The sequence below is a fragment of the Phyllosticta capitalensis genome, assembly GCF_038381095.1.
Source record: "Phyllosticta capitalensis strain CBS 128856 chromosome Unknown BKA78scaffold_8, whole genome shotgun sequence".
NCBI classification, from domain to species: Eukaryota; Fungi; Ascomycota; class Dothideomycetes; order Botryosphaeriales; family Phyllostictaceae; genus Phyllosticta; species Phyllosticta capitalensis.
Window position 1 is genome coordinate 1031198 of NW_027117446.1, and position 27871 is coordinate 1059068.

General features: G+C 52.3%; 12 protein-coding genes across 12 annotated transcripts; 2 read left to right on the forward strand and 10 right to left on the reverse strand.

Moving 5' to 3' along the window:
• Positions 1 to 51: 51 nt before the first annotated feature.
• On the reverse strand, positions 52 to 1025 carry BKA78DRAFT_254727 (mitochondrial K+-H+ exchange-related-domain-containing protein; the record flags this gene model as incomplete). The annotated part of the gene is made up of 2 exons (XM_066884928.1): positions 52 to 520; positions 565 to 1025. The coding sequence occupies 2 exons, from the start codon at positions 1023 to 1025 to the stop codon at positions 52 to 54; spliced, it is 930 nt and encodes a 309-aa protein (XP_066741919.1).
• A 199-nt stretch (positions 1026 to 1224) lies between these two features.
• On the forward strand, positions 1225 to 2730 carry BKA78DRAFT_175699 (uncharacterized protein). Its single transcript, XM_066883321.1, has 4 exons — positions 1225 to 1462; positions 1518 to 1942; positions 2040 to 2354; positions 2403 to 2730. The coding sequence occupies exons 1-4, from the start codon at positions 1423 to 1425 to the stop codon at positions 2592 to 2594; spliced, it is 972 nt and encodes a 323-aa protein (XP_066741920.1). The 5' UTR covers positions 1225 to 1422; the 3' UTR covers positions 2595 to 2730.
• On the forward strand, positions 2590 to 4727 carry BKA78DRAFT_320375 (uncharacterized protein). The gene has a single exon (XM_066888948.1). The coding sequence runs from the start codon at positions 2866 to 2868 to the stop codon at positions 4435 to 4437; it is 1572 nt and encodes a 523-aa protein (XP_066741921.1). The 5' UTR covers positions 2590 to 2865; the 3' UTR covers positions 4438 to 4727.
• A 2015-nt stretch (positions 4728 to 6742) lies between these two features.
• Positions 6743 to 7735, reverse strand: BKA78DRAFT_381650 (uncharacterized protein; the record flags this gene model as incomplete). Its single annotated transcript, XM_066893015.1, has 2 exons — positions 6743 to 7595; positions 7644 to 7735. The coding sequence occupies 2 exons, from the start codon at positions 7733 to 7735 to the stop codon at positions 6773 to 6775; spliced, it is 915 nt and encodes a 304-aa protein (XP_066741922.1). The 3' UTR covers positions 6743 to 6772.
• A 2666-nt stretch (positions 7736 to 10401) lies between these two features.
• Positions 10402 to 11319, reverse strand: BKA78DRAFT_373674 (uncharacterized protein; the record flags this gene model as incomplete). Its single annotated transcript, XM_066892772.1, has 1 exon — positions 10402 to 11319. One exon carries the CDS (start codon positions 11317 to 11319, stop codon positions 10402 to 10404), a length of 918 nt encoding a protein of 305 aa, XP_066741923.1.
• A 565-nt stretch (positions 11320 to 11884) lies between these two features.
• BKA78DRAFT_297723 (uncharacterized protein) lies at positions 11885 to 12340 on the reverse strand (the record flags this gene model as incomplete). The annotated part of the gene is made up of 1 exon (XM_066886805.1): positions 11885 to 12340. The coding sequence occupies one exon, from the start codon at positions 12338 to 12340 to the stop codon at positions 11885 to 11887; it is 456 nt and encodes a 151-aa protein (XP_066741924.1).
• A 2934-nt stretch (positions 12341 to 15274) lies between these two features.
• On the reverse strand, positions 15275 to 16177 carry BKA78DRAFT_297724 (uncharacterized protein; the record flags this gene model as incomplete). Its single annotated transcript, XM_066886806.1, has 1 exon — positions 15275 to 16177. The coding sequence occupies one exon, from the start codon at positions 16175 to 16177 to the stop codon at positions 15275 to 15277; it is 903 nt and encodes a 300-aa protein (XP_066741925.1).
• Positions 16178 to 16790: 613 nt separating this feature from the next.
• Positions 16791 to 17528, reverse strand: BKA78DRAFT_354906 (uncharacterized protein; the record flags this gene model as incomplete). Its single annotated transcript, XM_066891809.1, has 1 exon — positions 16791 to 17528. One exon carries the CDS (start codon positions 17526 to 17528, stop codon positions 16791 to 16793), a length of 738 nt encoding a protein of 245 aa, XP_066741926.1.
• A 980-nt stretch (positions 17529 to 18508) lies between these two features.
• On the reverse strand, positions 18509 to 19420 carry BKA78DRAFT_297726 (uncharacterized protein; the record flags this gene model as incomplete). Its single annotated transcript, XM_066886807.1, has 1 exon — positions 18509 to 19420. The coding sequence occupies one exon, from the start codon at positions 19418 to 19420 to the stop codon at positions 18509 to 18511; it is 912 nt and encodes a 303-aa protein (XP_066741927.1).
• Positions 19421 to 21060: 1640 nt separating this feature from the next.
• Positions 21061 to 22020, reverse strand: BKA78DRAFT_297727 (uncharacterized protein; the record flags this gene model as incomplete). The annotated part of the gene is made up of 1 exon (XM_066886808.1): positions 21061 to 22020. The coding sequence occupies one exon, from the start codon at positions 22018 to 22020 to the stop codon at positions 21061 to 21063; it is 960 nt and encodes a 319-aa protein (XP_066741928.1).
• Positions 22021 to 23824: 1804 nt separating this feature from the next.
• Positions 23825 to 24670, reverse strand: BKA78DRAFT_354909 (uncharacterized protein; the record flags this gene model as incomplete). Its single annotated transcript, XM_066891810.1, has 1 exon — positions 23825 to 24670. One exon carries the CDS (start codon positions 24668 to 24670, stop codon positions 23825 to 23827), a length of 846 nt encoding a protein of 281 aa, XP_066741929.1.
• A 1086-nt stretch (positions 24671 to 25756) lies between these two features.
• BKA78DRAFT_354910 (uncharacterized protein) lies at positions 25757 to 26521 on the reverse strand (the record flags this gene model as incomplete). Its single annotated transcript, XM_066891811.1, has 1 exon — positions 25757 to 26521. The coding sequence occupies one exon, from the start codon at positions 26519 to 26521 to the stop codon at positions 25757 to 25759; it is 765 nt and encodes a 254-aa protein (XP_066741930.1).
• Positions 26522 to 27871: the final 1350 nt, after the last annotated feature.

Sequence of the window (27871 nt, forward strand, 5' to 3'; positions counted from 1 at the left end):
TACATACCTATGCTTTTCTGTCCAATGCGCCGTATACCATATTCCAGCTTTTTATCTCTTGGATTCGTGTTTGCTCATGACGCCGTTTTTGCCATACGACGTCGACTTTTCAATCTCCTGCTTTTCCTCTTTGAGTTCTTCCTTGGCCTTGATGGAGCTTTCGACTTGCTCCACCGCTCGCTCGATTTCCACCTCCATCTCGGGCAGGTGGAATCTTTCTGCGAGCAGCTTGCCGTTCCATTTTTGCAGCACCATGACGTCTTCGGAGCCATTGTTTGTTTGCCGTTCAACAATCTCTGCTACCTCTTCAATTTGCTCCTTGGTGGGAGGCGGGGAATTGCGCGAATCATCTCTTCGGGGATGAATGAGGCCGGCGGCGTACGCTTCGTCAAGCTCAGTTGAAGGCGTAGGTTTTATCAGGTTGTGCTTCAGCAGGAATTCGAGGTGCTTGGATCCAGACAATGCTTTCCAGTGCGAGTATGCGCGGAAGACGAGGTAGAAGAAGGGAATGTTTGGTATTCTGCGAGAATTAGCGACGTATTTGAGGATTGGCTTGGGACATACATGGGCACCAGCGCAAAAGGCGCGGAAATGGGCATGCCGACTATGCTCCACCAAAAGCGCTTTCTGTGCAGCGACTGCCTCTCGGTGGCCAGTTGTTTCAGCAGGGGAAAAACGCGATCCTGCTTGAGGAAAAGTCCCGGAAAGGTGACTTCAACCTTGTCAACGCCATCCAGTTCGTTTTGCCTCCGGCCGCCGCTGAGGGCGGGCAGAGTCTTTAGGCCCCATTCTTGGTAGGGTATGCGTCGCAGGACCTTGTTGCCGTGGAGGGTGACGGAGCGCTTCCAGCCACCGCGATACCATGGCGCATCGGATGGCGTCTTTTCCCAGTTGGCCCAGGTCTGATTTGCCTTGTTTGTGGCTTTGTCGAGCAGCGAGACTTGGTGGCCGGGGGTGCCAACGCTGGGGCGCTCGCAGTAGATGAGGGCGCGACGGGTGGAGATGGGGAGAAGGAAGAGGCGCATGGCGAGGCGACGGAGTGAGGTCGTTGGGGGCGGCGGCGCGCGATAGGGCTCCGAATGCGTAACCAGGTATAGTCGCGTCTAGTTGAGGGAGTTCCTGGTTGAGAACCAAGCAGCAGCAAACGGGCAAGGTTTCGGCGGGCGCTGAGGCACACGACGTCGCGGAGCCGCATAACGTCACTCCCAATATCCGGAATCTCTCAGGCTCCCCAAAAGCGCAACCGGAAACCCGCCGGTCGGTCCAAGCATCATCCCGACCTCCACCACTCAATTCTTTCGACAATCTGCTGCTGAGCCCGTTGGGGGCTCCTCCCAACCCTCCTCCAGGCCTCCTCTTCAAGTTATTCATTCCCAGTCGCTCGCTCGCTCGCTCAGTCGCGGTCCTGGTCCTAGGCTAGCCATGGCCGTCGACTCCGACTCTCCCCCACGAACCATTCCCCGTATGTTTCCCCACGCGTTTGCCTACTTTCTCTACATGTTCTAACAAGACTGCAGCCTGGGTACGTTCCATAGCCGACGAGCCTGGCGATCAAGAAAACACCACTTCGCCCACCTCCCTCCTCCCTCGCACGCCGCAGACGATTCGCCCAGCCACCCACAATTCCCAACCCTCGCCCCGACCCAACGCTCCCGCCGGTCGCCGCTACGACTATGCCCGCCAGGCCATGCCCCCCATGCCCAGTGGCTCGCCCACCGAAGTCGCGTCGAGATGGCGGTCGTTTGCCATGGCCTCCAAGTACCCCGAACCCCCATCCACGGGCAACTCGGAGGTGGTGTCGCGTGACTGGATGCGGGAAAACATGAAGGACCTGGACGCGCCGTGGGAACCCGAGGAGCCCTCTACGCCGGACCCTGAAAAGCAGCCGGGATTCTGGCTCTTTACCCAAGACAAGAGGAACAGACGCCTCAGCAAGATACATGTGAGACAAACCTGTGTTGGCCATCTGCTTGGCCCTCGTGGCCCCCGTGTGATGTTTTGCAAACGTGACCAATGTGATTTGTGTTGACGTGTTGCAGCGAATCCTCATGCGGAACCCTTACATTCCTCTCATCATTCGCCTCAACGTCCTCATCTTTTCCGTGGCAGCCCTGGCCCTGTCTGCCCGTATATTCCACCTGATCGACCGTAAGAAGGACGGCTATGACTGCGACGCGGGATCATCCACCTACATGGCCATTATTGTAGATGTCATTGCTATTGTCTACACTTGCTTCATCACCTGGGACGAGTACACGGCCCGACCGCTCGGATTGAGGAACCCCAAGTCCAAATTACGACTAATTTTTCTCGACCTTTTATTCATCGTCTTCGACTCGGCCAACTTGAGCATCGTGGGTCTCTTTCCCCCTCTGTTGAAAAACAGCACTGACTGTTTGCAGGCATTTCAGTCGTTGACCGACTCTACGTGGGCCTGCGTCAGGCCCAGCAATCAAGAGTCCCAGAAGTGCTTTGCTGCGGATGTTTGCGAAAAGCAAAAGGCTCTGACGGCAGTCCTTTTGATGGCCCTCGTGGCCTGGCTGTTGACGTTTGCAATTAGTACGCTGCGAATCGTGGAGCGAGTCACGCGCTGAGCATCCATTGCCTTTTTTCTACCTCTTTTAATCATGGTATACCCCGAATGAATTCTCTTCTTCCTACCCCTCAATTATTCATTTCGGACTACGTCGATGCTTTTACCGCAAGCGGAGATGGTCCCGGCTGCCGATCTGCAGGAGGTAGCCATGTCGATCAATTGCTACAGACGCATAGTCATCCGGCTGTGCCTGAAGATGAACTCTGCAATCCTTCCGATTGGTGTGTCGTGTGCTTGATGCTTGGCGGTTGACTGCAGGTTTGCAGAAAATGATGCAGATTCTTGGTGGCCGCCAACCAAAAATCTACATTTCGTTTTTTTCCGGTCGTGGCTGTTTGACGTCGAGGCAAAGCAATGGAAACAATGCGATTGTTCGACGGCATGCTGTCAAGTCCACATTGGCGGCAGCATATCCTTCTTTTATATTCCCTGCATTTTTTGGATTTGCCTTCATCATCATCTTCTTCTTCTTCATCATGTCATTCTCCTGGAACCGACGTTCTACTCATCGTCCTTGGTATTCCAACTTTTGTCCTTGTCTTTCATCTTCCAGGTGCATGCATACCCGCCGCTGCGATCCCGATTCCGAACCTTATGCCATTGTCCGCGACCAAGACAATGCGCGGGAGCTGCTCATCACGCGACCACGTCTTGCCTGGGTAAGGCGCAGAGGTGGACGAGGCAGCTTGTTCAGGTCGTCTTCTGTGCCAAGAAGAGTGCATCGCGACGACGGATTCGAGGTTGGTCTAAGAGGAGGAGGAGACGCAGACGATGTGTGTTGCTGCGGAGCACGTTCCTTTGACCCATTCACTCCCGGCTGCGCATGTTGCGAAGAGAGGAGAGACAGGAGGTCAGAGGGCTGCGTCCACATCGTGCGGCGTCGCAGCTGGGGATGGGCCAGAGCAACTCGTGGTCGAAGGCCGCCGCCCTACGACGACCGCCCATCCATCATCGACGAAGATTTCCGCCTCCATACCCGCCGTCCTCTCTCGCGTGGCCCTCCTCCAAGCATCAACAACCTCGCCGACCGCTTCTCCGATCTCGCACTCAACATTGGCCGACTTCCGCCATCCCTCTCTTCTCGTCCTCGGCTTCGTAGCCGCAGCCGTCCGCGATTCTATTCCGACGCCACTCCCAGCACGCCGCGCACCATTCCCATTTCCATCCCTCGCTCGCGAACCCGCACTCAAGCCACCATCCGGACTCGCCACGCCCTCAGCCCTCGCTCGCGTCGATCGCGCCGCTCCCGCAGTCTCACCCGCAGCCTGACGCCGCCAGCGAGCTCGTTCCGTCTTGAAACCAGTCGTTCTCCTCCGCCCACCGTCCGATTCCACACTCCTACGCCTACTCCATCGACGCCCGTTTCCTCCGAGTCGTCCTCGTCTTTCCTGCCGCCGTCGTCTCGCCGCCGTGGCGCCTTTTCTGCTGCATCTGGCCCTCCTCCGCCCCTCGTCGATCTGGGTCTTGACCGAGAGCGCGAACGTCGCCCTTACATCCGCCGTGGAAACAGGCTGAGCCCGCCTCCCGAGCCACGCCTCGGTACCGGGCTTGGTCTGGGTCTGGGATCCTACCGTGGCGTTGGCCTCTCCTCCTCCGAAGACGACGACGGCATCCTCAACCAGCTGCGGCGCGGCCGTTCGATGAGGCGGCGGCGTCCGTTCATCTTGGGCGTGGACGACGACGATGAGGTCGGTTTGGGCTTGGGACGTGGACAGTCGGAGGGCTTGCACATTCCCCGCATGGAGAGGCGCTACGCTATGCCTGCTGCTCGGGAGCGGCAGAGGGAGCAGGAGTTGGGGTTTGGTGGACGCTTGAGAGGCGAGGAGGGGTGGAGTGATTGAGAGGAGGGGTCGAAGGTCATTTTGAGGAGCTTGATGTTGCTGCATGGGATACGGTTGTCTTTCTAGACCGATTTGGCTTTATTTTCTTTGGTCACTGTCTCTTGGAATATTTCCTTGCTTCTTCTACAAAAGTCATGCCTTGGACAGGCTGCATGTCAGGTCGCATTTCATTGATTCTCATAGTCTGCAATGCATTCTCGATTCCCTGCATTGCCTCTCTCAATCGTTGTTTTCATGATTCCCTACCCAGAATCCACCATTCAGCCAACCAAAACCCTCTCTCTCTCTATGATCTTTCTTTCCTTGCCGCACTGTCCGTCACAGTGGTCGCGTGCACATCTGTTATTGAAGTTAGCTCTTCGCTTTCAGCGCCCTTAGGTGAGTGTCGCGTACCTTGAAGCCTCCAAGAGGTCATGGCTTTGCTGAGTGCACAGTCCGCTTGCGAACGCCCAAGGAGCGTTCGAATCTATCTGGAGCAGGTCGGCCGCCTCAGAGAGACGTTACTTCTGGTTCTGCTCCTGCTCCTGCTCCTGCTCCTCGCGGAGCTGCGTCACCTTCGCCTTGAGGTGTATGTACTCAAACGCAAGCGCCATGCCCTTGTTGTCCCAGTCATACTCATTGATGAGGTCAAACACCATGGTAAACCAGTCTCTTTGATCATCAAGCAGACTCCTTCCAGCATAACTGCCGTCGTCGACAAAAACCTCCGACACGGCGCGACCGATAGCGTAAAGTCGCTCCAGATGGCCTGGCGACAGCTGCGATTGGGAGGGGATGATCTCAATCGCGCAGAGCAGGTAGTCGGACGTGAGGATTGCGATGCGCCGGTCGCCGGGGTACTTGTCCTTGATTTCGTCTAGGTCGGCGCGCATCTCGCTGAACTTGGCGACGATGTTGCTGAGGCGTGTGGTCGCGTCGTTGCCGTGCGGGTCTTCACTGCGGGATTGAGCTGGCTGGTTCGGAGCGGGCTGGGCCTTGTCGTCAACGGTGCCTTCAGTGGTCTTGGGCTCCGTAACGTTGGTGCTGCAGAGCTTTTGTCAGAGCGTCCAGTGAAGAGGATGGCGAACGACTTACTGATTGCGTCCATCAAGGTCAGGCTGCTCTGGCTGGTGGCTTTTGCCAGGCGCGCTGTGATCAGACATCGCGGTGGTGCCAATTGCGCTGTACGAGGCTTCACTATGGGAAATGGCTGGCTTGTTAAGAGCGGGCACAGCCTTCTCATCAACAGTGCCTTTAGTGGCCGTTTTCTGAGGGACTGTGATGCTACCGAACTATTGTCAGAACATCTAGTGAAGAGGACAGCGAACGGCTTACCGAATATGATCGTTGAGCTCAGACTGCTGTGGCTGGTGGCCCTTGCCGGGCGCGTTGTGGTCAGCCATCATGGTGGTGCCAATTGTGGAGGTGAGTGTTTGGTGTTGGAGGGCCGCGGAGCGTGGCAGGACTGGTGACTGACTGCTCCTCTGAAAGCAGGTCGACGCCAGTATGCCGTGGTACTGGAGGGCAAAAAAAGAAAAGAAGAAGGAGAAAAAAAGATGCCGCAGCTGAGAATCGAACTCAGGTCTTCAGTCATGTTCTGCCTTACCGACCCTCGGAACGTTAACCGTGTTAACTACCCGGCAGCCGAGCTGTCGAGCTCCTTGGAGCCGATCTTATGATCGCCCTCACCTTGTGAGGTTCACGTAAGCGGGCCGTGCAGATTAACATGCCAACATGCTAAACCACTACACCACGACGGCTTGTTATTGAAATCGAAGCGACCAATTCAATATATTAATACACAGCTGGGCACTGCACTTGCAGCGCTATCGTAAGCTACTCTTCTCAGCCATTGCCGCTTCGACTTGCTGTATGTGCAGCCATCACTGTGTTCATCGCAATGTTGACCCAGCCTGTCAGTAAGTGCGTTTTCTTGCGCTTCACTGACAGATTTTCAGACACCAACGCCCTCAACTCTTCTTGCAGCTGCATCTGAAGACTCCCTGTATGTCTGTAATTGACACTGAATACGAGTCCTGGAGCTTTGCCCGCCCGCCCACATGCCATGTCGCGCCGTTCTCCCTCTTCGTTTTTCAATTGGCCCTCCACGAAAAAAGTCAGATGACTGAGAATTCCCAATTGAAACTATGTCACTGCCTCCGAACTTCGAAGAGACCTCAACAAACCATAGTTATTCATACATCATGTGTTGCACATCGTCTTTCATAGAGTCATTTGATTTGTACCCACGGCACCGCCTGAACTTTGGATCGCTATTTTTATTATGATACATTGAGCGCCAGCCGCTAAGCCAGCGACTCGAATCCTTCCCTTTCTGATCATCCCTCCCTTGACATTACCACATGTGACGTGGCGGAGACGACTCGGTTCTTGGTCTGTTGCGGCGGCGGGGGTCCGAAGGGGGCGAGCGAGAAGTCGGGACCAGTCCTTCATCAGGACCTCTGACCGCAACGCCCGCCATGCCCTCAGACTCGCGAGTCCGAAGCCTGGTCACTTGTTCTTCCAAGCCCGCAAGACGGATGCGTGACGCACCAGCCTCCTCCTCCAAGCGGATGATGCGCGAACGCATTGCATCGTTTTCATTTTTGAGTGCGACCGCCAACTGGCAGACGATTTGCCAAATTTGGGCATTGTTCGGGGTGCCAACGGGTGGGGTGTCGGCGGGAGGCGCGGGGAGGCTGTGAGGAAGAGCTGCATTTTCCGAAGGAGGAGCCGGAGAATTGTTGTCGTGCTGACGGCGAGTCGAGCCATCGCGGCGTGGGGAGAGGCTCCTTTGTCTTGCCTGGCGAAGAGGTGGCCTGTCACCTCTGCCACGCTCACGGAAACGAGAGTTATCGCGATGGCGGAGCGGAGAGCGACTACGACGTCGGGTCGAGCTTCCAGAGCGATCCTCGCTTTTGTGCTGAGCAGCGCGGTGGCGGCGATACTCTTGGTCATCGGTCCTGGAAGCAGCACTCGTACTGCCGGTGGGACGGGTTGGTCCGACTATTCTTCCTCCATGGCGCTTGAACCATTTGCGACCCTTTTTTGGGCAGAAGTCACCGACGTGAGAAGTTGTGCTGTTGCAATGGATGCATTGGCGTGTGCAATTGCGCCAGCCATCGTCATGGACCTTTCGTTCGCAGCGAAGACAAAGACCTGTCCAATGGTCTACAAGCCTAAACATTGTCAGCGAGTCGTAAGGCAAGAGAATGCGCACTACTAACAGTTCGCTGCTAGATTTGTTGTCCCACTTTCGGTTGTAGGGATGGTCAGGATCATTTCCACTGCCACGGGCGGCAGTCGAAAGGGAGGGCATTGCGGTATTGTGGCCAATGCAGCAGTGCCGAAGTTCGTGTCGATTGGTGAAAAGAGCGGGAGGGAAGAGGACGTGTAGCCAGGGCGATATTCAGGAAAATCTTTTGTTTGGGCACATCACGTAGTGGGTGGGTGTGGAAGTTGCGCCAGGTGACTACCTGCCAACACCCACCACCGCACCAACACCGAACAACCATCCTCTTTAGAATTTTGAAGGTACGCGTCCTCCACATCAGCTGTAGAAATCCTGAACTAACATTGAATCTGCCTCAAGATGGCTTCACACTCGGACGGAAAAGCGGTACGTCTTCCATCTTCGACCACCGTTTCTAGAACCAGCGCACCCCAGCGCGCCCAACTTCGGCATCGGCTAGCCGCATCGCCGCAAAGCAAAAGCTCCCGACAGAAACACCACTTGCGAGAATCCTCGCTTCTTCTTAAGGTAAAGAGGTTGAGCTTCGCTTGCAGAACAATCAAGCGAATGAAAATTTCCAGGCTCGGGTTAGGGAGTGGCAACGCGATGCTGCTGCACTTCTACTGATCCTTACGTTTTGATTTGTCTTCTCATCTTACAAGCAAACTGCAGACAGCTTCCATCTTTCTGGAACATATACAAACCTTGACAGGGCCAGCATCGACTTCAAGACACCATTTGAGCGCCCGCAGACTCGTTCGCCGTTCCTCGAGGCCTACATGTTCGATTGCCGCGAAAAGACCGCGAGCCAGACACCATCAGCCTGATACGTCGTCCATTTATGCAACAACGTTTGATTCGGGGAACGATTGACCGTTCGGCGTGTAGGCCTCGAACAGCTCCTCCGTCTTGTACATACCGCGGCAGACGGTGCAAGCCTTTGGTCGTCGCAAAGCCATACCTGAACTCGATGGTAGCAGCGACAGACTGGGCTCTGGACAGTCGTAGATTGTGAAAGGGGCGTTGGACCGGAAAAGACGACGCGCAGTCGAACGTTGTCTTCTTGCGACGTTGATTTAGAGTTGTGCCTCGGCGCAACCGGTTCAACGGACCGTTGGACTGTCCGCGAGTTGCCTGGCCAACGCGAACCATCCCTGTCTTGCCGACTAACAGCTCTCTGCAAGACTCGACGCTCGCACCAGAGGCAAGCAGTTTCAATCTTTGCATGTCATTCGCATGACTTCGTCGAATCAAGTGGTCCAACTGCGCTATTCACTCAATGCCATGTTTCGACCCGATGCCCGAATAATGGAAAAAGGAAAGAACGATGCACAAAGCGAGGTGCTCAACCGGGAAGCTACAGATTGGTCCGTCATTGGGGGCTGCAAATTCGGCACTGGCAATGAGCAATTAAAACGAACGGAGGACCACGCATTTGGAATTCAGGCAACGAGGAAGACACCATCGATTCTATTTGCTATATCAGTGCACCTCCAAAGACACCACCGGCTATCCCCACCTGCCCGCCCTCGAAGTTTTCGCGGCACCAATCCCAACGCTGGCCATGAATGCGAGGCTCACTCCTAGGTTCTACGGCATCATCCTCAATGCTGGCCAGGAAGGCGAGACTCACTCGGCCTCCGCCGCCTCTGTCTCCTCTTCCGCCGCCTCCTCCGCGTCTTGGAAGTCCCACTTAGCGCCCTTGGACAGTGGTGGAAACCAGCTTATGACCCCATCGTGACCGGTGTTCTTCGCCTCCGCCCTGCCCTCAAATTCGTAAAGCCTGTCCGGTTCTACCTTGCGCCACGCGACGGCCGTGGATGGTACTCCATCTGCCTACAGCGGCGGGACAAACCACTCCGTAGCAAAAGCGGCTACGCGTGCCAGGAACCTGGACGAGCTCCATTAGGACCATGTCGGCCCTCTGGCGGGCACGCGAGAATTCCTCGTATGCGTGCATTGGGTCGTTTTCGGAAACGGGATCGTCGCTGGAAACGCTGAACGGGACGCGGTGTACTTTGACCTGACCATCCTTGAGGAATTGTCTGTGCCCATGCGGTACGGGAGACGCACAAGGAGGGCCGAAAAGAAGCCCAACTTACTGTGAATCGATAACCAGGAGAAAGCAACCCGAAAAATATGTCAGCCGCGCAACACCACAGTGGCGGCAATTTCAAAGCTTCTGTCGATCGTCTGCTACGCAAAGAGATTTAGATGCCCAAGTCTCTATACCAGCCCACTAAACTGTCGTCCCAATCTCAATATACCCACAATCCACCTTCCGGCAGCGGTGGAACTCATCGAAGACCGCCCACATCACCCGGTTCATCTACCTCCACCATTCTCTCCCATTTGTACATTCTTCCTAACTCAGCCTTCTTCCACGAGATGGCGGTGGTTAGAACCCCAGTTCCCCAAAGTGAGCTTCTATCGACTGACTTACTACTAGGTCTCACCACGAGATCAGCAGAATGGAACAAGAACTATGTACGGATTGAGGTGCGCAATGAGGAGCCCAAAAAACTGGCACTCCATTGTATATTGCAGAATCAGCACTGGTGACGCTCAAATATAGGAGAAAAAAGACCACGTTTTTGCGAGTCAAATACCGAAAGAGTAAATGCAGGTAATTACCCGCCTTGTACCGTTATGGCTGCAACCAGCTAGCCTCTGCCATCTACCTCCTTCGGACAGTCGCCGCCGCATCCAAGTTGAATCCAGCCCATGAATCCGGCCGGAATCGCTAGAGACTTTTAGTATTCCCATCTTCCGCCTGCAGGAAGGGTAGGGAACCAACGCTTCCCACCTCCTTCTCCTGGCTCTAGAATCTCCACCATTCCTTCCCACTTGTACATTCTCTGCGGTTGAGTCTTCTTCCAGCAGATTGCTGATGATGTGACTCCATCGGTCCAAAGGGGCGGGATGTAGTACTCTGTAAAAGGATAGTGGAAAGCGTTGTCCACTCCAGCCACGGGAATCAATTCCTCCAAGACCAAGTCAGTGTACTTGTGGTAGTGTGAAAAGAGCTCGTAGGCGTTCATCGGATCGTTGTCGGGGACAATGCAGTCGCTGGATACCTTATATGGGACACGACGAACTGTGGAGCAAAGTAAGTACACGGCTTTGTAGGCAGAAATGGTGTGAAGATACGTACTGAAAGTGTCAAGCAGCGGCAACATTCCATTGGCCTTCTCCAGCTCTGCAAGCTCGTCTCCCGACGCAAGCAGAAGCGTCTGGGTCCTGAGGGCCTGGTTGTCGATTGCAAGCTTCTTCACCGCCTCAAAGGTCCGGAGGAGAACCTCTTCCGTCTTGCAGAAGAAGGCAAATCCTTGCATGACTCTATTGAACCTCTGGTCGTTGCCAAATTCATCCTCATACGTGATTTCAAAATCGGCCAACTCGGGCATCACCTCGTCAAAGAGGCCGGGTGCGGGCGTGACGAAGCATTTGATGGGAACCTCTGTCATGATCTTGAGAACATCGGACGTGAGAGTGGGAGTGTCGGTGCCAAGGTTGGCCTTCAAAGCGGCGTTGTCGGCTTGGAGCTGATTGATGATCGGGCTCAGACGAACTAGTTCGTTTCCCTTCAGCTTCTCGCAGTCCGTGATCTTAGAAAGAAGCATGTCGGAAAGCGTCGCAAAAGTCTGGGCGGGAGGCGTGATCTGAGCCATTGTTGCAGTCGAATTGGTTTGCTCTGGAGGAGCAGAGCCGGTGTTGTTGTTGAGGAGTGGGGCGATGAGAATTTGGGGTGGAGTGGTGGTTCTTGGGGCTCCGCGCTCAGATCAGGAATCTTCTGAGGTTGGTGGCTAAAGAGAGGAAGAAGGATGGCCGTGAAGGGAAGGCAGAAGACCATGTAGGCGCAAAGCTCGGGCCAATTCACAAATAACACTTTGGGTTAACTCCGTTCACTTGGATTCACATCGGGAAGATCGCTTGTATGTGGGCGCAAATTAAGGAGCGAAGAAACTGATATTCTGAATGCTAGCCTACTATTGGACAGTCCTGTAGGATTGGGAAAAGGGGAAACTAACCAGCGCCTGTGCGTGAAGACTACGAATAACGATGGTAAATACTGAATTAGGATGCCGAAACAATGCCTCTTAGGAGATGTGTATGTGAAAAGGGGGCGCTTCCTTGTACGATGTGGATATGAAGGGGGCAATTGACCCATGGACACTGGTGATCACACTATCTGGTCCATAGCCACTCCACACCTGAACTTACTCAATCTTCAGTTCAGACATTGCGAGTGACGGGTCTGCCGCGTTGTTCCTCCTCCTTCTCCTCCTGAACGGGCTCTGAGGCCTCTGCTTCCTTTGCTTTCCTTGCCTTTACCTCGGCGACACGACGCAACGCCGCCTCCCTGGCGACACGATGTTTCTCCTTGGCCTGCAACGCCGCTGCCTTGTCTGTACGAAGGAGCTCTTTGGCTTTGCGGACAGACTCTCTAGCGATTGCCTGCCTCTCAGCCTTCAAGGCTGCCTTCTGTTTGGCCTCAGCCTGTTTTTGAGCGATGTGTTGGAGGACAGCATCCCTAACGTGCTGGTTGGCCTGAGAACCGACTGAGGGATTCATTGTGTTCAGGACGTTGTAATTCAAGACGCTCCACTCGCGGCCCTTGATGAAGCCACGAGGGCGAGGTGTCCTGGATCGCTGGCGCGGAGTGTTGCTGGAGGGAGTTCTGTTGCTCATTGTGGTCGTGCTTGTGAGGAAAGTGTCTTGATGAGCTGAAGTATAATATGGAGACATCAATAATTTAAAGCGATTCGTGCAAGCCATCTCGGCATTGTTTCCTGGAAATTGCCGATATATACTGCGTTTGTAGAAGAACAATGCAGGAGCGTCCATTCGGTCGTCGTGGTCCTCACAGCACAAATCACATGTCCCTCATTTGTCAGAATGTACTGTGCGATTTGTGCCATCCTGCGTCTTTACTGAGGTGAAAAGTAGACAGATTGCTGCAGACATCGATCCCTATTGCACTGACCTTGACCCGGCAGAGGTACCGGGTTGGATCCGATACGACCGTGACATTTATCGACTTCCTGTTCAACTTTTACCGCACCGAAGTCGCCATTGACACCTCGAGCGTTGGATCCAAGCATGGGACTTGGCAAAGAACCATCGCCGGTTGTGCATTTGTAAACAGCTCCAGTCCCCAAGAGCCGACCATGAGATCCACCGTAGCCGGAATAATGTCTTTGCGGGTTTCACCCGAGAAACTCCCAGGCTGACGCTGGAGTCGGTACCCGAAGATCTCGGGCGAGGGTTGTCTGGCTTTGTGTACAAGTGCGGAGGTGGAACGCCAGGCTGGACGATGGGTTGCTACTTCTGTGAGACAGCAGCCAATGGGTTGGCCCCGCGGAGAGTAGCGTAGGTCGAGGAATGGCCTGAGATAGCATAGGGACGGGCGCGATGTTGAGTTTCGTTGATGGAAGTAGGTCTCTCGCTCGCAAAGTTTCCAGTGACAGGCGGGGCGGTGGAATGCCGATTTTTGTTTGTTTCCTGCGGTGCTTATGAGACAACGTATGGGGCAGACAGAGCTCAAACAGAAACTTACCAAGATTTTGTTGTGTTGGTGGGATGATGCCTAAGAAACGGAGATTGATTTGGCGGGAGGCGCGATATCAATGACCGGCGCGTTGACTGTGAGCAAACATGGCGCGATTTTGTTGACGGGCGACGAAGGCAAGTGCACCTTCCTCTTTGCCCGAGTCTGCGACAACACTGGCTGACCGGCCTTCCCAAAGTCCACAAGTCCACCGTAATCACCTCCTGAAAAGTTCATGTGGCTTTTTGGATTTGTCCTGGCTGCTGGATTTGTACTTTGACAATGTCATGTTCGGTTTTGAGGCTACCAAAAATCGAAGAGGCGAACAAAGCAAGGTGAAAGTACCCACAGCAAGCTCTTTGAAGCCTTCGGCATTCAAGACACCAATCAAAAAGATGAGAGAGAAAGCTCACAAGTCATAGAATACTCTGGATTGGTCGGCGACGAAGCGACGTCCATCGCACAAGTACGACGCTTTGAAACATCAGAGCTTCTCTTGTTGATGCATTCGTGCGCCGGAAACTTCACAAAGCTGCGACTCATGTCTTAATCGTAAGGTATCTACTAGTCTACCGGTTTGACGACATGTCCAACACCGCTCTCTTTCTCCTAATTCATGCGTTGAAGTGTCTTGGCTAAACCCAAGAGCCATCAGGACTTGCATCTCCTCGCTGCCTTATGCGAGCCATCATTATCAGGATAGTCAAGCATTCTATTTATGCAGGCATTGTGACTGTCTCAAGAGTCTTCATGCGGCTCGAGATTTGAAGCCGTCCATTCAAAGTGTCCAAGTTGCACTCCATGACGAGCGTCTGGTTTCTAATTTGATGACGTCTTGAACGAGCAGTCTTTGAACATCTAGGTGACCAGCGACAATTGGCAGTAATTTTATCCTCCCTTTCTTCTTTACCAGCGTCATTTCGATTGTGCCGCCCAAAAAAACCTCCTTCCTGTCATCATTCCTAGATCTTCTGTCTTTTGCTGCTCACTTCTTTGCAATGGTGCTCCAGCCCGTTGGAATACCAATAGATCAGGAACACGTGCTGATATTCTGTTGTGGCTGACATGGTATACGACCTCGGTGTCAGTGAAGATTGACTTTGCCGCCATGACAAGTTATGGACTTTCAAGACGTATGACGATTGCTTGTAGCTGATTGGTAGAGGAGTCTGTGCTTTACAGTCTCCTCGTTTCCATTATCGTGGTCTTTGGGGCCTGGCACAGCTGACTGCTTCTCTGCAGTGCGGCCTGAGATGATAAGCTCAGGCTTGATCTTGTCCTCACTGGCGTATGGGTCGAGATTGTCCTTGCTCTGAAGAGCAGGCAGTGACGGTGGTGTCGAGGCGTTGTGGGTGTCTTCGAAGGCCGGCAAAACGAATGTGTGATGTAATCGTAGGCGATGATTGTGTGCAAGTGGAAGTTGCTGCTGTGCAGAGTAAGTGGCTTGCCAAAGAATGAGAAAGGGAAAAAAAAAAAAAAAAAAGATCGGACCTGACGCAGATCGAACTCATGGTTATGACGTGCTCCAGAAGACAGATCAGGTGTTAACCTCTCCACCTCCCCGACCAGCACGCCACCAAGACGTACCCATGCGACACACGCCAGCGCCAGATGAAGGTGGACTGGAATTTGGGATATATAAATATGGAGAGAAGATGGCGGCAACCCGGTGGGAGAGTTTGGTGGGAGTTTGCGGCGCTGCTTGAGAAGTTGGAGGTTCATAGAGCTGTCAAGGTTCTTTATTGCTGATTTTCCCTGTGGATATGCGCATCCGTGGAGAGCACTTGACAGATTGTGGGGTGGATTGCGCGTAGACAGTGTTAGAACGGTTATCAATATTGCCCACCAAAATGACTCCTCTTTTGAGTGGGATTGCATGAAGAGATGTACTTATTATTAAACCCATTCCTAGTTTCCTACCCCTATCCAGATCCCATGAGTATCAGATTTACCTCTTGAGTGCCTTCTTCTCGCCTCCTGATTCGATAGCCACAATCCCATGACGCCTTGCGTGCTTGCAACTCATCAGGTATACGTTCTTTGTCTTCGTTTATGTCCAGGTAGAGCTGACTATTTCATGCTGAGCTCCGGAGAGCTGGACTGAAGCAAGGGTGCATCAGTGATGCTGCTGGCGTCTTTCTCTGCAGAGCTGCGAAGGCCTCCTGGGCAACTTGTGCCAGGACTTTTCCCCTGAATTCCAGGCCGCCAGGGACATCCTTGCCCTTGTTGCTTTCCGTGACTTCGTCTCCAGAAGTCATGTTGTGGTAGACGGAGCCACCCTCTGTTTTCAGACGGGGCGTCGCGGTGGGGCCAGACTCATCTGCGGAAGGGATCTTGAAAGCGTAGCTGCGACGGAATTGAGACCTGGTCTTTGAGGCAGAAGAATCGGTCGTGCTATCGGAGAATGAGGCTTTTGAACCTGGTGCGCTCTCCTCGGAAAGTGCGTTTGAACGAAGCCGGAGTCGATGCTTTGGCATCTCGAGTTTGACGAAATCGCCGATGTTGGCTTCTTCTTTCTGGTTGTCTGACGGACTCGTCATGGGCGGGAATGCCGCACGAGCTTTCAGTATGTCTACAGGCCGCAGAACGTCTTCTTCGATGCCAACGGATTGGGAGGGTGGGCTGCGACCACCATGGCGTGCGCGATAGACTTGGTCGATGTAGGTGTGCGGACCGTACTGGACGACTGGACCCAGAGAAGGCATGTTCGGACCTTTGGCCTCCTCTTTGGTCGTACAAGTGCCGATTTGTGGTGGCTTCATATCGAGGTGTATGTCAAATCGCGTGCTGGAGGGAAAATGTGGTGATGTTCTGGACCTGGAGCGACAAAAAAGCGAGTTGTTGTGATGGACTGCGACACCGAGGGAAGGTGCGATGGTGCACCTGCCCGCAACCACGCAGCCTAACCAAGCACTGGACTTGCCGGCGGCCGGGAACGATATCTTGCCCCTCTGCATGCCACCCTGTCGATATTCCATGTTGCGTTCCACGTACCAAACTTGCGATACCCCGTGGCGTGAACCCCCTGCTTCACTTACAAAATTCACCGATTCGACAGGGAAACTTCGCCTTCTTCGCCTTTCCAACTCCAGTAATTTCACTGACGGTGTGCTCATATCTGGAATGCAAAAGACGAAACTACGCGAATTCAAGAGAACTTCTATCCACTTTGTGTTTTCGGAAAGAGGGACTTTTCAAGAAGCTATCATTACCATTGCACCACCACATAGAAAGAAAGAACGAAGCCAAATCACACTGATACTTTGATATACCCAGATTCTGCGTTTGCCTGCAACTTGTCCTGGTACCCCGGGAAAACCTTCAGCCTCTCGTATCGAAGCCACTGGAGGGGAAACGAGCACCAGGCCAACGAAGAACGTCTTCAGACTTGGGGCTCAAAAATACATCATCTGACTACAAATTAGCAAAGACTCGAACGCACACTTCACGCATTTCTCTGACCCCAACGCACTCGCCGATGAACCAGTGAAAGGCTGGGCAGAGCCTGGTCGATGTGGCCCCTGAATCCAAAGTACTTCTCCAGTTTGGGAACGCACCGACGACAGAAATCCATGTTGGATACCGTCAGCATTATTTAGTTTCCGGCGAGGCACTGGACGAAGTCGAGACATCTTTCGGCTTGGTCGTGCCCGTGTTTGGTTCCGGGTCATCTGCAGGCGGCGGCGGCGTCGGCGAACGACTGCCTGCAAGCTGCAACTCGGCCGCAGCGAAGACGTTGTCGACAGTCTTGGAGATTGATTCCGGTATCTCGTCCTCGTGGACAGCCTTGCGACGCGTACTGTCATTGCGCCGAAACTCTTTGCCAGATTCAGGGGGCTCCTTTTCGGCCTCGTTCCTGCCCTTCTGAGACGATGCGGACGCACCGTTCTTTCCATGATTGTATGACGCACTTGAACGGCGGCCGCCACTCTTTGAGCTGCCCAACAAGGACATTTTCAGCTTTCGAGTCGCAATTTTCCTCGTACTGTCCCAGGCCTCACGCTCGCTTTCCTCGGCCGGTGCGTCCCTCGGCGAGCGCGAGCGCTGTTTTGATATCTTCAACTCTGGAGAATCGCTGCGTGAACGCTCTTCCTGCTCGTGGAACTTGAAATTCGGTGTCGGTAGTGGGCCATGTTCCAGGTGCTGTCTGAAGATGTCCCCTGCGCGGAGCTGGTTGGCTTCGGAAGGATGGGGTCGTCCGCCATGGCGCTTCCTGTAGACGTCATTGATGTACGTCTCTGGACCGTAAACGACTTCTGGTTCGTCATCTGGCTTGTCGAGGGGACTTTTCTCTGGCCGCGGTACGAATTTCGGGGGTGGAGGTGCCATCTCTGAAAGATGTTGGCCGTTCTGGAAGCCCAGTTGTTCAATGAATGGTAAGGTGTCCTAAAAGTTCTGGGCGCCCTTGCGCGCTTTGCATTATAAAGAAAGTTGAGGTAGATTGTTCTCGCGTCAAGAAGAAGCAAAGCGTGTGCAAGCGCTTGCGCGTGGTGTCACCAACGCAAGCACCAAACGCATACGCTGATGCGTAGCTCAGGTGAAAGTCAAGGCAAATCGAATCTTCATAGCTAAGATTGCAAACATTATGCTCAAGCTTTTTGAAAGTATTTATGAAGGATTTTATAGCTTCAGGGGAAATGTCTTATGTCATTCGCCCTGTATCCTTGAGTGTTTCAACCCATTTCAGTCTCAAAACATGAAAACACAAGCGACAAACAAGAAAGACGAGTTGTATCAATGACCTGCCAAACCATCAATTCAGTCTGACTTTCACTTCGCTATTTCATGAGTTGAGAAGCTTTTCAAATAACGAATAGCCCGCACATTGGTTCCTCTGTGCTTCATTCTCCTTGATGTTGTGGCCCATTCATGTTGAAGTTCTCCTGACGCGAGGTTAGCTTTAAATGACTAGGAAGTACTGGTTATTCCTCGCCGCCAGCACTTAACCGCTCATGTCACTTGTTCCAATGTCCCCTCAGAAGGTCTTCTTCGAATGTTCTCTCCGCAAGCGACCCTGAAAATTTGTCCCTGGATGTTGCCCGTGAATGTGTCCTCCTGAATTGTTCCCCGAGGATGTTTCCTTCTAAATGCTCCCTCCTGACTGCCTCCTTTGAATGTTCTGTATCAAATTCCCAACTTCAGAGTTCCATTCCGAATGCAATGTGTGGAGAGCTTAGGTATTCCTTGAACCATCGACAGGATACTGAAATTCGCCTGTGAAGGGCCTTTCTGTTGGTCTAGCAGAGTTCGGTCCTGATCGCCGCGTTTTGTATTCATCCGATTGATCGAGACTCCGTATTGATCATTCGTCATTCGTCATTCTCAAAGCCGCCGCATGAGTTCTGGAAAAGAGCACAAAGCTCATCATCCCGTGGGTCGCGTTCTGTGTCGACCTCGCATATCCTTCCGGTCGGAGACGGCGACCTATCGATCATGAATGCCTGTGAGCGCTGGAGCTTGCGGTGTGGACGCCTTCTGGCTGCCACAGGCGAGTTCTTCTGTGTACTCGGAGACTTGGTAGAGGTGGTGACTTCGGACTTGGTGCGACATTTCGGTTCGCCTTTGTCAGAGTGAATGGCTCGAAGAGCGCTCATGAAGCGGCCGTCTCTGTGAATGTTGATCTCTGGTTTGTATTGTGTCTCCGGCTTGGGGTGGTGTGGAATGTTCTCCTTGTTGGACAGATTCTCGATTCCATGTTGAGAAGACTTCTCAAGAGAAGTGATTTTATAGTTGACACTGCCAGGGGCAGGAATGTTGCTGCCTCCGAGACCAGTGTGGGAGACGAAATAGCAAGACGAGGCTGTTGGCTGCTTCGTAGACGCAGTGAGAGTTGTGCGCGAGACAAGTTGACCAGACGAGATTCTGGGATGTTCCGCAGGTGCGGTGTGCGTGGTTGGAATGATGCTGCCGCCGAATGTTGAACGCGGATCACCGTGGCAAGGCGTGGCCTCGAGCTGTTTCTTAGATGCAGTGCGCGTGGTGGGAATGATTCCGCCGGTGATGATTGTGCGCGAGCGATAGTGGCGAGGAGAGGATTCAAGCTGCTCCGTAGATGCAATGCACGTAGGAACGATGCTGCCATTGCGGGTTGTACGCGGGACGAGATGGCCAGATGAAGCTCCGGGCTGCTCGATGAATGTGGCGCGCGTGGTGGGCATGATGTTGTCATGGATATTTTCACGCGAGGAGACTTCGCGAGGAAAGACTCTGGGCTGCTCCATGATCTGCACTGAATATGAACATCAAGATATCACGTCTTTGGACGAGAAGAAACCATACGATGGATTATGCCGAGTACGCTAGAAGGTAGAGAGGGTCACTGGATGAGACCAAAGCTGTATGAATTTGTTTGGTACAGCAGAAGAGTTAGAGGTGTGGTGGATTGTTTGAGGCTGCGATGAGTATGAGCATCACATATTTCCGGCGCATGATGTGGCAGGATACTGACAACCAATTCGCTGCGCACGAAGCAAACGTCGGAGGACGCAAAGAGCGTTGTGCGAGGTCTTGGATAGCTCAGAGAGGAGTTGAGGGTCGGTGTGTTGTTCAAATTGGTGGCGCGGGGAAGCCAGGTATTTATACAAACAATTACCTTCGGCCTACATGTAAACAGACGTGACGTCATGGCAACGATGGTGGAGGCTGCTCGGAGTTTTAACACTCAGAGGTGTTAAAAGTCGTCGAGTACTCTGACTGTTTGTAAACACCAAACACACATCCTGCGTGAATACTTGGTCTAGTTCAAAGCACAAATGGTTTCAAAAAACAAAGTATTACTAGGAAATGCAAGCTTCTGGATTGACAAAATAGGACAAAAGTAATTTTCCCAAAGCGGCGAGGTTTTGGATGCTCCAAAGATGCAAGTGATTAAGGGGTACTGTCTGTATTGTATACAAACCTCGATTGCCAACCTACAAACCCATTCATCTCGTCACATTTTAATCAGTCACGATCGTGAATGAATTGAAAACGGTATAAATTGTTGAGGCTTTCTATTGGAGGTGTCATTTTTCAGATTTGTAGTTGAGGACGAAAATGTTGGCTGTCCCAGTAAAGTAATCTTTCAACAAGAGTTCTCCCTGCACTCATGTGCGGCTATAAATATTAGTAGAGAGGCGGATTGTTCTTGCGCCATTTAGAAGTAAAGCGCGTGCAAGCGCTTGCGCGTCGGCGCCAAACATTGCTGTATGTATACCTGAGAGCAGAAGCTTTGCCTAGCAACGAAATGAAATAATCAAATGAATACTGCGGGCTGTCATGAGAACACTTTCATCTTAGTTTCCAGTGAAAGTGTATCATTGCCTTAGTTTCCAGTGAAAGTGTATCATTGCCCGTCATCTTTTGATTACGGGAGGACTGTCTATGCCTTGTTCAAATCTCAAACATTCCATAGATTCAAGCTTGAACAAGAGCAATGAATAGTTCAACGTCTAGACTGTGATGGTTGCAAGAAAAGTTGCTGTAGAGACAGAGAAAATTTGCAGAACAGAAGAGAAATGTGATTTTGATCCTTCTTATGAATGAATGCAAGTACATCGTTTCTCCAAGTATCCTTGCCCTTTGATCGATGGCCTTGATTTTGGTTTATTGTTCCCTTTGAAAAAAGTTAGCTGGACATGAACATGAACCAAATTTGCCCACTCAAACTTACCAATCAGAATTACCCTCTCGTATTCCACCGAGACCCCTGAATCCTTCGTCGTCAATATCTCCGGCCCAGTATTTTGTCTTTGGGCATCAAAAGTGATTTCGTAGTATTGAACTCCCGTCCGCCATGTCGGAATCACGTTGGAGAATCCGTGGCCCTTAATCCCAAAATCTGACTTCCATTTTCAACTGTTCCCAAGCATCCACCACCTCACTATTCCTCCTCAAATTGACCACATGTGTTCTTGAAGAGAGCGCACAGCTCATCTTCTCCCGGTTCAGAGCCCGTGTCGATCTCAAGGACCCTTCCGGAAGGAGAGGGCGATCGGTCAATCATGAATGCGTGCGTGCGCTGTAGCTTGCGACGTGGCTGTCTTTTGCCGGCTGAGAGAGAGCCCTTGCTCGGAGTTGAAGTTGCATCGATGCACTGGTGCTTCTGCGGGTGGCTGGTGTTGGCATCCGCACGGCGTCTTGGGACAGCAAGTTTGTTCGAGTCAGAAGTGGGGATCGTGAGGAATGTACTCGTGTTGCTCGGAGTTGAAGCTACGGTAGTGTGTTCGTGCTTCTTCTCGGGAGTGGTAGTTGCAATCGTACGATATCTTGAGACAGTAGGTTTGTTGAAGTCTGCGTTGTGGGTTGGGCCGAAGGCGCTGGTGTTGCTTGAAGTCGAAGATGCGGTGATGTACTCGTGCTTCTGCTTGGGGCTGACGTTTGCATTCGCATGGTGTCTGAGGAAAACAGCTTTGTCGGAGACAGGACTGTGGATTGTGCGCAGGACGCTCATGTGGCTTGCAGTCGGAGCTGCGTTGGTGTGCTCGTGCTTCTTCTCGAGAATAGTGTTTGCATTGGTGCGGCGCCTTGGGACAGTAGGTATGTTGTTGTCAGAGTTGTGGATTTCGCGAAGCGCACTCATGAATCGAGGGTCGTCGTGAATGTTGATTCCCCATGCTGGACGCGGCAGCCTCTGGATGTGCTGCTTGAATGTCTTCTGGGAGCTCGGGCTCTCTGGCTCGCTTTCCAGAGCTTGGTATGTGGACGAACGCAAGTCTTTGACGTGGGAGGTGGGATGATAGATAGAGATGTTGGACGTGCTCAGTGAATCGCGATTTTGAGGGGAAATGGCGCTTGTGGAGGTAGGATAAGAGGAAGCTGATCGCTGTGCCATGGTCTGCATCGTGAATGAGCGCCAAATTCAAAGCCTGGTGATGCAGGCAAACACCTACGGCTGATTCGTTGAGCACGAAGCAATAGAGATAGCACTGGACGAGATTGATATTGTTTGAGAAAGAGATGTCACAGTGGGAGGATTGCAAGAATGATGTGTTCTGAGACTGCGTCGAGGATGAGCTCCATGGTTTTATAACTATGGATGCAGTGGAAAACTTACCACTGACTCTGCTGGCGACGGAGCGACGGACAGACGAGATAGTCGCTGACCAAGGGGATTGTGTGTGGATTTGGATGGTCTCGCAGAGCAGTGGAGGGTCGGTGTGTTGTTCAGAATGGGGGCGTGGGGGGAGCCAGCTATATGTACACAATCACCTCCAGCCTGTAAATAGACGTGACGTCATGGCAACGCTATCTAGTGGAGGCTGCGAGTGTTAACACCCAGATATGTTAAAAGTTGTCAGGTACTCTGACTTTTAGCAAAGAACTTACGCGATTCTCGTTTCGCGAAGAAGCAAATCGCCTGCGAGCGGTTGCGCATGGACACCAAAACAGGCAGCAAAATTTGTAGCTTTCGACGTGCTTGAGCCAATTGAACCACTCAGTTTGCAAGACAGGATTGATAAAGCACACTTAAGCTTCCCATGCGCTTTTTGGTACAATGGATGCACAACATCACTTAGCACTTTCCATCCCAAGTACAATGATCTGCGCACAAAAAGCTGACAGCAAAGAAGCCAAAAACTTGAGCTCATGAATGCGCAAGAAGATGAGTTCATCTTGCGCCCGTTGTGTTAAAGAATCCGCAAGCTTTGTGTAAGACAATAACCGCCCCAGACCAATTTTTGCTTCCCGTATTCATGACTGCCTCTCCACTAAGCCCTTTCTTTGGCTTGATGATGTATATGTCTGACAGTTCCCTGAGTGTGGTGTTAGCTGCCAATTCCAGAAAACGTAGTATCTCGTGTCGAACTTACCATTGTCATTTCCCTATTACGTAGCCCCTGAATCCAAGAATCAGAGTTCCTCCCCCAATCGTAGCCCCTCCCCGAAAAGCACCGGAAACAAGGGTCATGGTTTTCTTCGATCATAAAAAGCGATGTCGGCCACCATCTGCTGGAATTTAGCCCGTTAGCTAGTTGCTTCAACTTGAAAGGCTTCCGCGGCGGGCGATTTCTGCTCACCTTTTGCCTTGTTCTGTCCCAGACACTTCCATGATCTCCTTCAATCCTTTCCAAAGCTGCCGCAAGTATCTTGAAAGAGTGCACATGGCTCGTCCTCGTCTGGTTGCTGTCTGTATTGTAGACAAGCCTGGATTGCCAGCCTACAAACCCATTCGTCTCATCACATTTTAATCAATCAGGATTGAAAACGATATAGAACTTTAAGGCTTGCTTGTTCTTGACTGATGGACACTGAAATAATTTCGTGCCTCCGCATAGCTTTCCTTGCCTGACTCATTGACAATTTGCGGTTTCCTGAGAGGACGTCAGCTGAAGGACTTCGCGATTGCGGTCTGTCGACCAGAGTCGCTTCAACTTACCATGCCCGATTTCCTGTTGCGGACATTACCGAAATTCCTGCAACCTTTCCTCCATCTATGGCACCGCATGTGCTCAACCGGTTCCTCTATCCACGATGGATCCTTGGTACCACATGAGCTCAAGATAGTCCTTTATTTTTGAAAGCGTTTTTGATCTTTGTCTGCCCTGATTATGCTAGTCAGCTTGCGGTATCAACACGGAAATAGCCCACAGTCCCCTATGGTCACTTACAGCAGCCCTTGTGTCCGCTGAGGCACCTTTTCCACCTCATTCCGGACCAAATCCACCACATGTGCTGGCAAAAAGCTCGCACAGTTCATCTTCGTTCGGGTCGCAGTCCGGGTCAAGCTCGCAGACCCGTCCCGAAGGAGAGGGTGACCGATCGATGATGAAAGCGTGGGAGCGCTGCAGCTTGCGGCGGCCTCGTCCCCTCGCTGTCGGAGAAGAGTTCTTGCTTGGGTTCTGGGATCCAGTAGAGTGATTGTCCTGTGGTTCGGCGATGATCTTGGTGTCGACCTTCGTACGGCGAGTCGGCACGACCAGGCCGCCCTTGTCGGCATGAATGGCCCGGAGGGAGCTCATGAAGCGAGCATCTTTGTGGATATCGATTCTCCATGGCTGGTTTGCCTGCTTCTTGCGCTGTGTGGTGATCTCCGCAGCAAGCGGGACTTTTGGCTCATTTCCAAGAGGCGAGCTTCCGGTCGAGCAGGAGCCGTCGTTGGGAGAACAGTCGGTGTTAGTCGTGGGTAATGGGACATATTTTGAAGGGATAGCCGAGTAAGAGCCTTCGCTGGTGGTGCAGGTGGTGTTGATAGGGGAAGCGACATTGGCTGAAGAGATAGTCGAGCAAGAATTGTTGACAGCGGTGCAGGCGATTTTGATGGAGGATGGGTCATTGTTTGGAGAGATGTTCGAGCCAGTAACGCTGTTGGTAGTACATGTGATGCTGTTGATTGGAGATGCGACTGGCTCCTGGGAGATGGTCGAGCAAGACATGTCGTTGACACCGCACGGAGCATGGTCGATGGAGAAGGCGACATTGCTTGAGGAGCTGCCATTGGCAGAGCACGTCGTATGCGGGGAGACTGGTTGCGAAACCTTCAGTCCGGGCATGGCCTGTGGAAGATGAGCACCGTGAGATCACGCATCATCGAGAGAAGATCTCACGACTGATTGTAGCAAGTCAAGATGTTGAGAAGTTCTATTGAATGGATTGATATTTTGATGGGTTGTTGATGATACAACGCAAGGGTTGGATGGTGATGGATTGTCGTAGGCTACTTCGAGGTCGAGCGTTGTGGATTGACGACTGTAGATGTAGCGGTAGACTGAGGGAGTTACTCGCTGCGTTTGATGATTCGAAATTGCGGAGATTGAAGTTGTTGACAGCTCGGATCAGAGATGCAGATGGTGCAGTAGAGCAGTGGATGGTTGGTGTGTTGTTCAGAACAGGGGCGCGGGGGAAGAAGCCAGCTATATATATAAACAATCACCTCCAGCCTACGTGTAAACAGACGTGACGTCATGGCAATGCGCTCTAGTGGAGGCTGCGAGTGTTAACACTTAGAGGTGTTAAAAGTCTTCGGACACAGTTACTTCCATTGCATCTTCCGATGGTCATTTCCCGCGATTTGTAGTTGACCACTTGCTTCTTTTGATATTTCGGTACCAGGATGGAAGCAGAACTGTCAGATCAATAGTAAAAATCAGGAAACGCCAAACTCAGAGGTAGCAATTGTCTTGATGACGTGAAAGTATTTCTAAGCAAAGAAGAATGCAGATTTTCGCCCTTTTGTGATAGCCACGGAAACCGTCTTTCTCCCTCCGATGATATTCACCCTTGACTGGATGCCGGGCGCCCATTTCCTTTGCACTAGAAGATTGTTAGTCTCGAAGTTCGCAAATAAAGTCTGTGGTCTCCTGTTGATTGACTTACTATTCCATGTTTCCTGTTCCGATGACCCCGACCCCGCGAAGCCATAGCTTCTTAAAACTTTCCCCTCTGAAATGATTCTTTTCCATAAAGTCCCTGTCCCTCAAAGCAAGTGCTTCATTCCAAATGCCAGGAAAGCCGGAAATTTGCTTTAATTGTCAAAAAGTGACGTTCTAAAAGAACTGTCGTCATCAGCTCATGGCATAAACTTGAGTAAAATCTGCGCCGTGACTTACATTGTCACTTTTCGAGTTTGGATTGCACACTCAATCCTCGTCAATGCCGCCGCATTTGCTCTTGAAGAGCGCACACAGCTCATCTTGCTCTGGCTCGTGATTCGTCTCAATCTCACAGACTCTTCCAGAAGGAGAAGGAGACCTGTCGATCATGAAGGCCTGGGAACGCTGCAGTCTACGGCGCGGGCGTCTCTTCACTGGTGAGGGCGAGGTCTTCTCTGGCGTCGAGGGTGTGATGGAACAATGGTGCGCCGACTCGGTTGTGGTGTTGGTATTGACATTGGTACGACGCCTCGAGACGATGGGTTGATGGTCAGGAGTTTGCATAGCTCTGAGAGCGCTCATGAAGCGACCATCGCTGTGAATGTCGATCGGTCGTTCCCAGCGTAGTTGCTCCCTGTCTTTTGTTGCCTTGACTAGTCGACCCTCAACAGATCGGCGAGTGGATGCGCGGGAGATGACAAAGGCACTACAGGTTGTAGTGGAGCTTGCGCAAGAGTCTGTTGGAATGCTTGTGGGAGGAGTCTTGGGAGAGCGCGCGTGGAAGTCCGTGGGAAAGCTCCTGGGAGGAGTCGTGACGAGCATTGAAGCAGAGCCAGTAGGAGAGTTGATGGCAAATTTGGTAGGAGATCGGACAGGAGCGTCGGCAGGAGAGCTGGTAGGAAAGTGCAAGAGAGCGCTGGTATGACGCTTTGTAGAAGAGCCGAGGGACGAATCAGTCGTGCTCAGAGTGACGCCACTTTGACGGTTGGCGGAGTATGGGGAGACCGGGGATGGAATGGTTGGTCTCGACATGATCTGCACCCTGAATGAACATCATGATTCGAAACTCAAAGACTTCACAAAGTGCGCTTACGACTGAGTCCGCAGGGCACGAAAACACGAGGCAGCATCTGGATCGGCAAGATGATGCACCGAGATTCTGATGAATCGATTGGTGAGTTGTTTGAATGATTTGTATTTGGACGCTGCTATGAGGATTGACTGGCTCTGCGGAAGGCGAAGCGGAGATATTGTCGCAAGATAGGATTGATGTCGTGCGAGGATGCAGGCTTCAGCAGAGCAGTTGGGGGTCGGTGTTGATCAGAATGGGGGCGCGGGGGGAGCTAAGTATTTATACAAACAATCACCTGCGGCCTACGTGTAAACAGACGTGACGTCATGGCAACGCGCTCTGGCGGAGGCTGCGTGGAGTTTTAACACTCAGACGTGTCAAAAGTCGTCGGGTAATCTGACTGTCAGCAAAGAACTTGCGCAGTGCTAGCATTCATAGGCGCAAAACAGTCCGAGGTCTTCAGGGACAAATATAGAGGTCAGTGATTCTGGAAAATCTCTTGGATTTGTCTTCCAGCTGAAAAGCAAGAGACAATGCGCACTCTCCTGAAAGGGAAGCAGACTTACAGTTCCGCAAAAGCGCTCTCTCGTCTGCCAGTTCAGACGTTTCCTTCAAATGTTACAACACCCAAGGAGTTTTTCATCTCACCACTCGCTGGCGTTAGACTCGAAAGGCTTTGACTCCATGTCACAGACCCCAACCCCTACTTCGCAAGCAAATATCCAAGGGCATGACGCCTCCGCGCAGCGAAACTATCCGTAAAACGACAGCGCCTGGCAAAGTCCTCCGCCGCCTTCAGTCCAATATGCTTCAGGACAATCTGCTTCGCACGCGGGGGGCCACCCTGAAGAGGAAGGCGACTGTTGCCGCGAACCGTCGTCTCGACCGAGTAGTTGAGTACGCTCAAGTCCCGGTCTTTGAGGAAGCCTCGAGGACGTGCGAACGTCAAGAGGCGGATGAGATAGACGAAAATTGACTTTCTTCGTTGGATGCTCATGGTGTGTTTTTTGAGGCTGATCATCGGGGAGGGGTTTCGTCTTTGTAGGCGGTTGTAGGGCTCGTCGTTTTGACATTGTTCGCTGTTTGAGAACAATGCGGCTTTGATGGTGTCGGGGATGGATCAAAGCACGCAGTAAGAGGTCCCTGCTCAGTCAACAGGACAAAGCCCGACTGATTCAGCCAAAACGATGCTGAAAGAAGCCTTCCACGGCAAAACGGCCGCGCAAGTAGCCAAAGATCAAACGACACCACCACGCATAGTCATTGCGATGGACCGGACGTTCTGTAATCAACGTGAGAAGATTGTATGA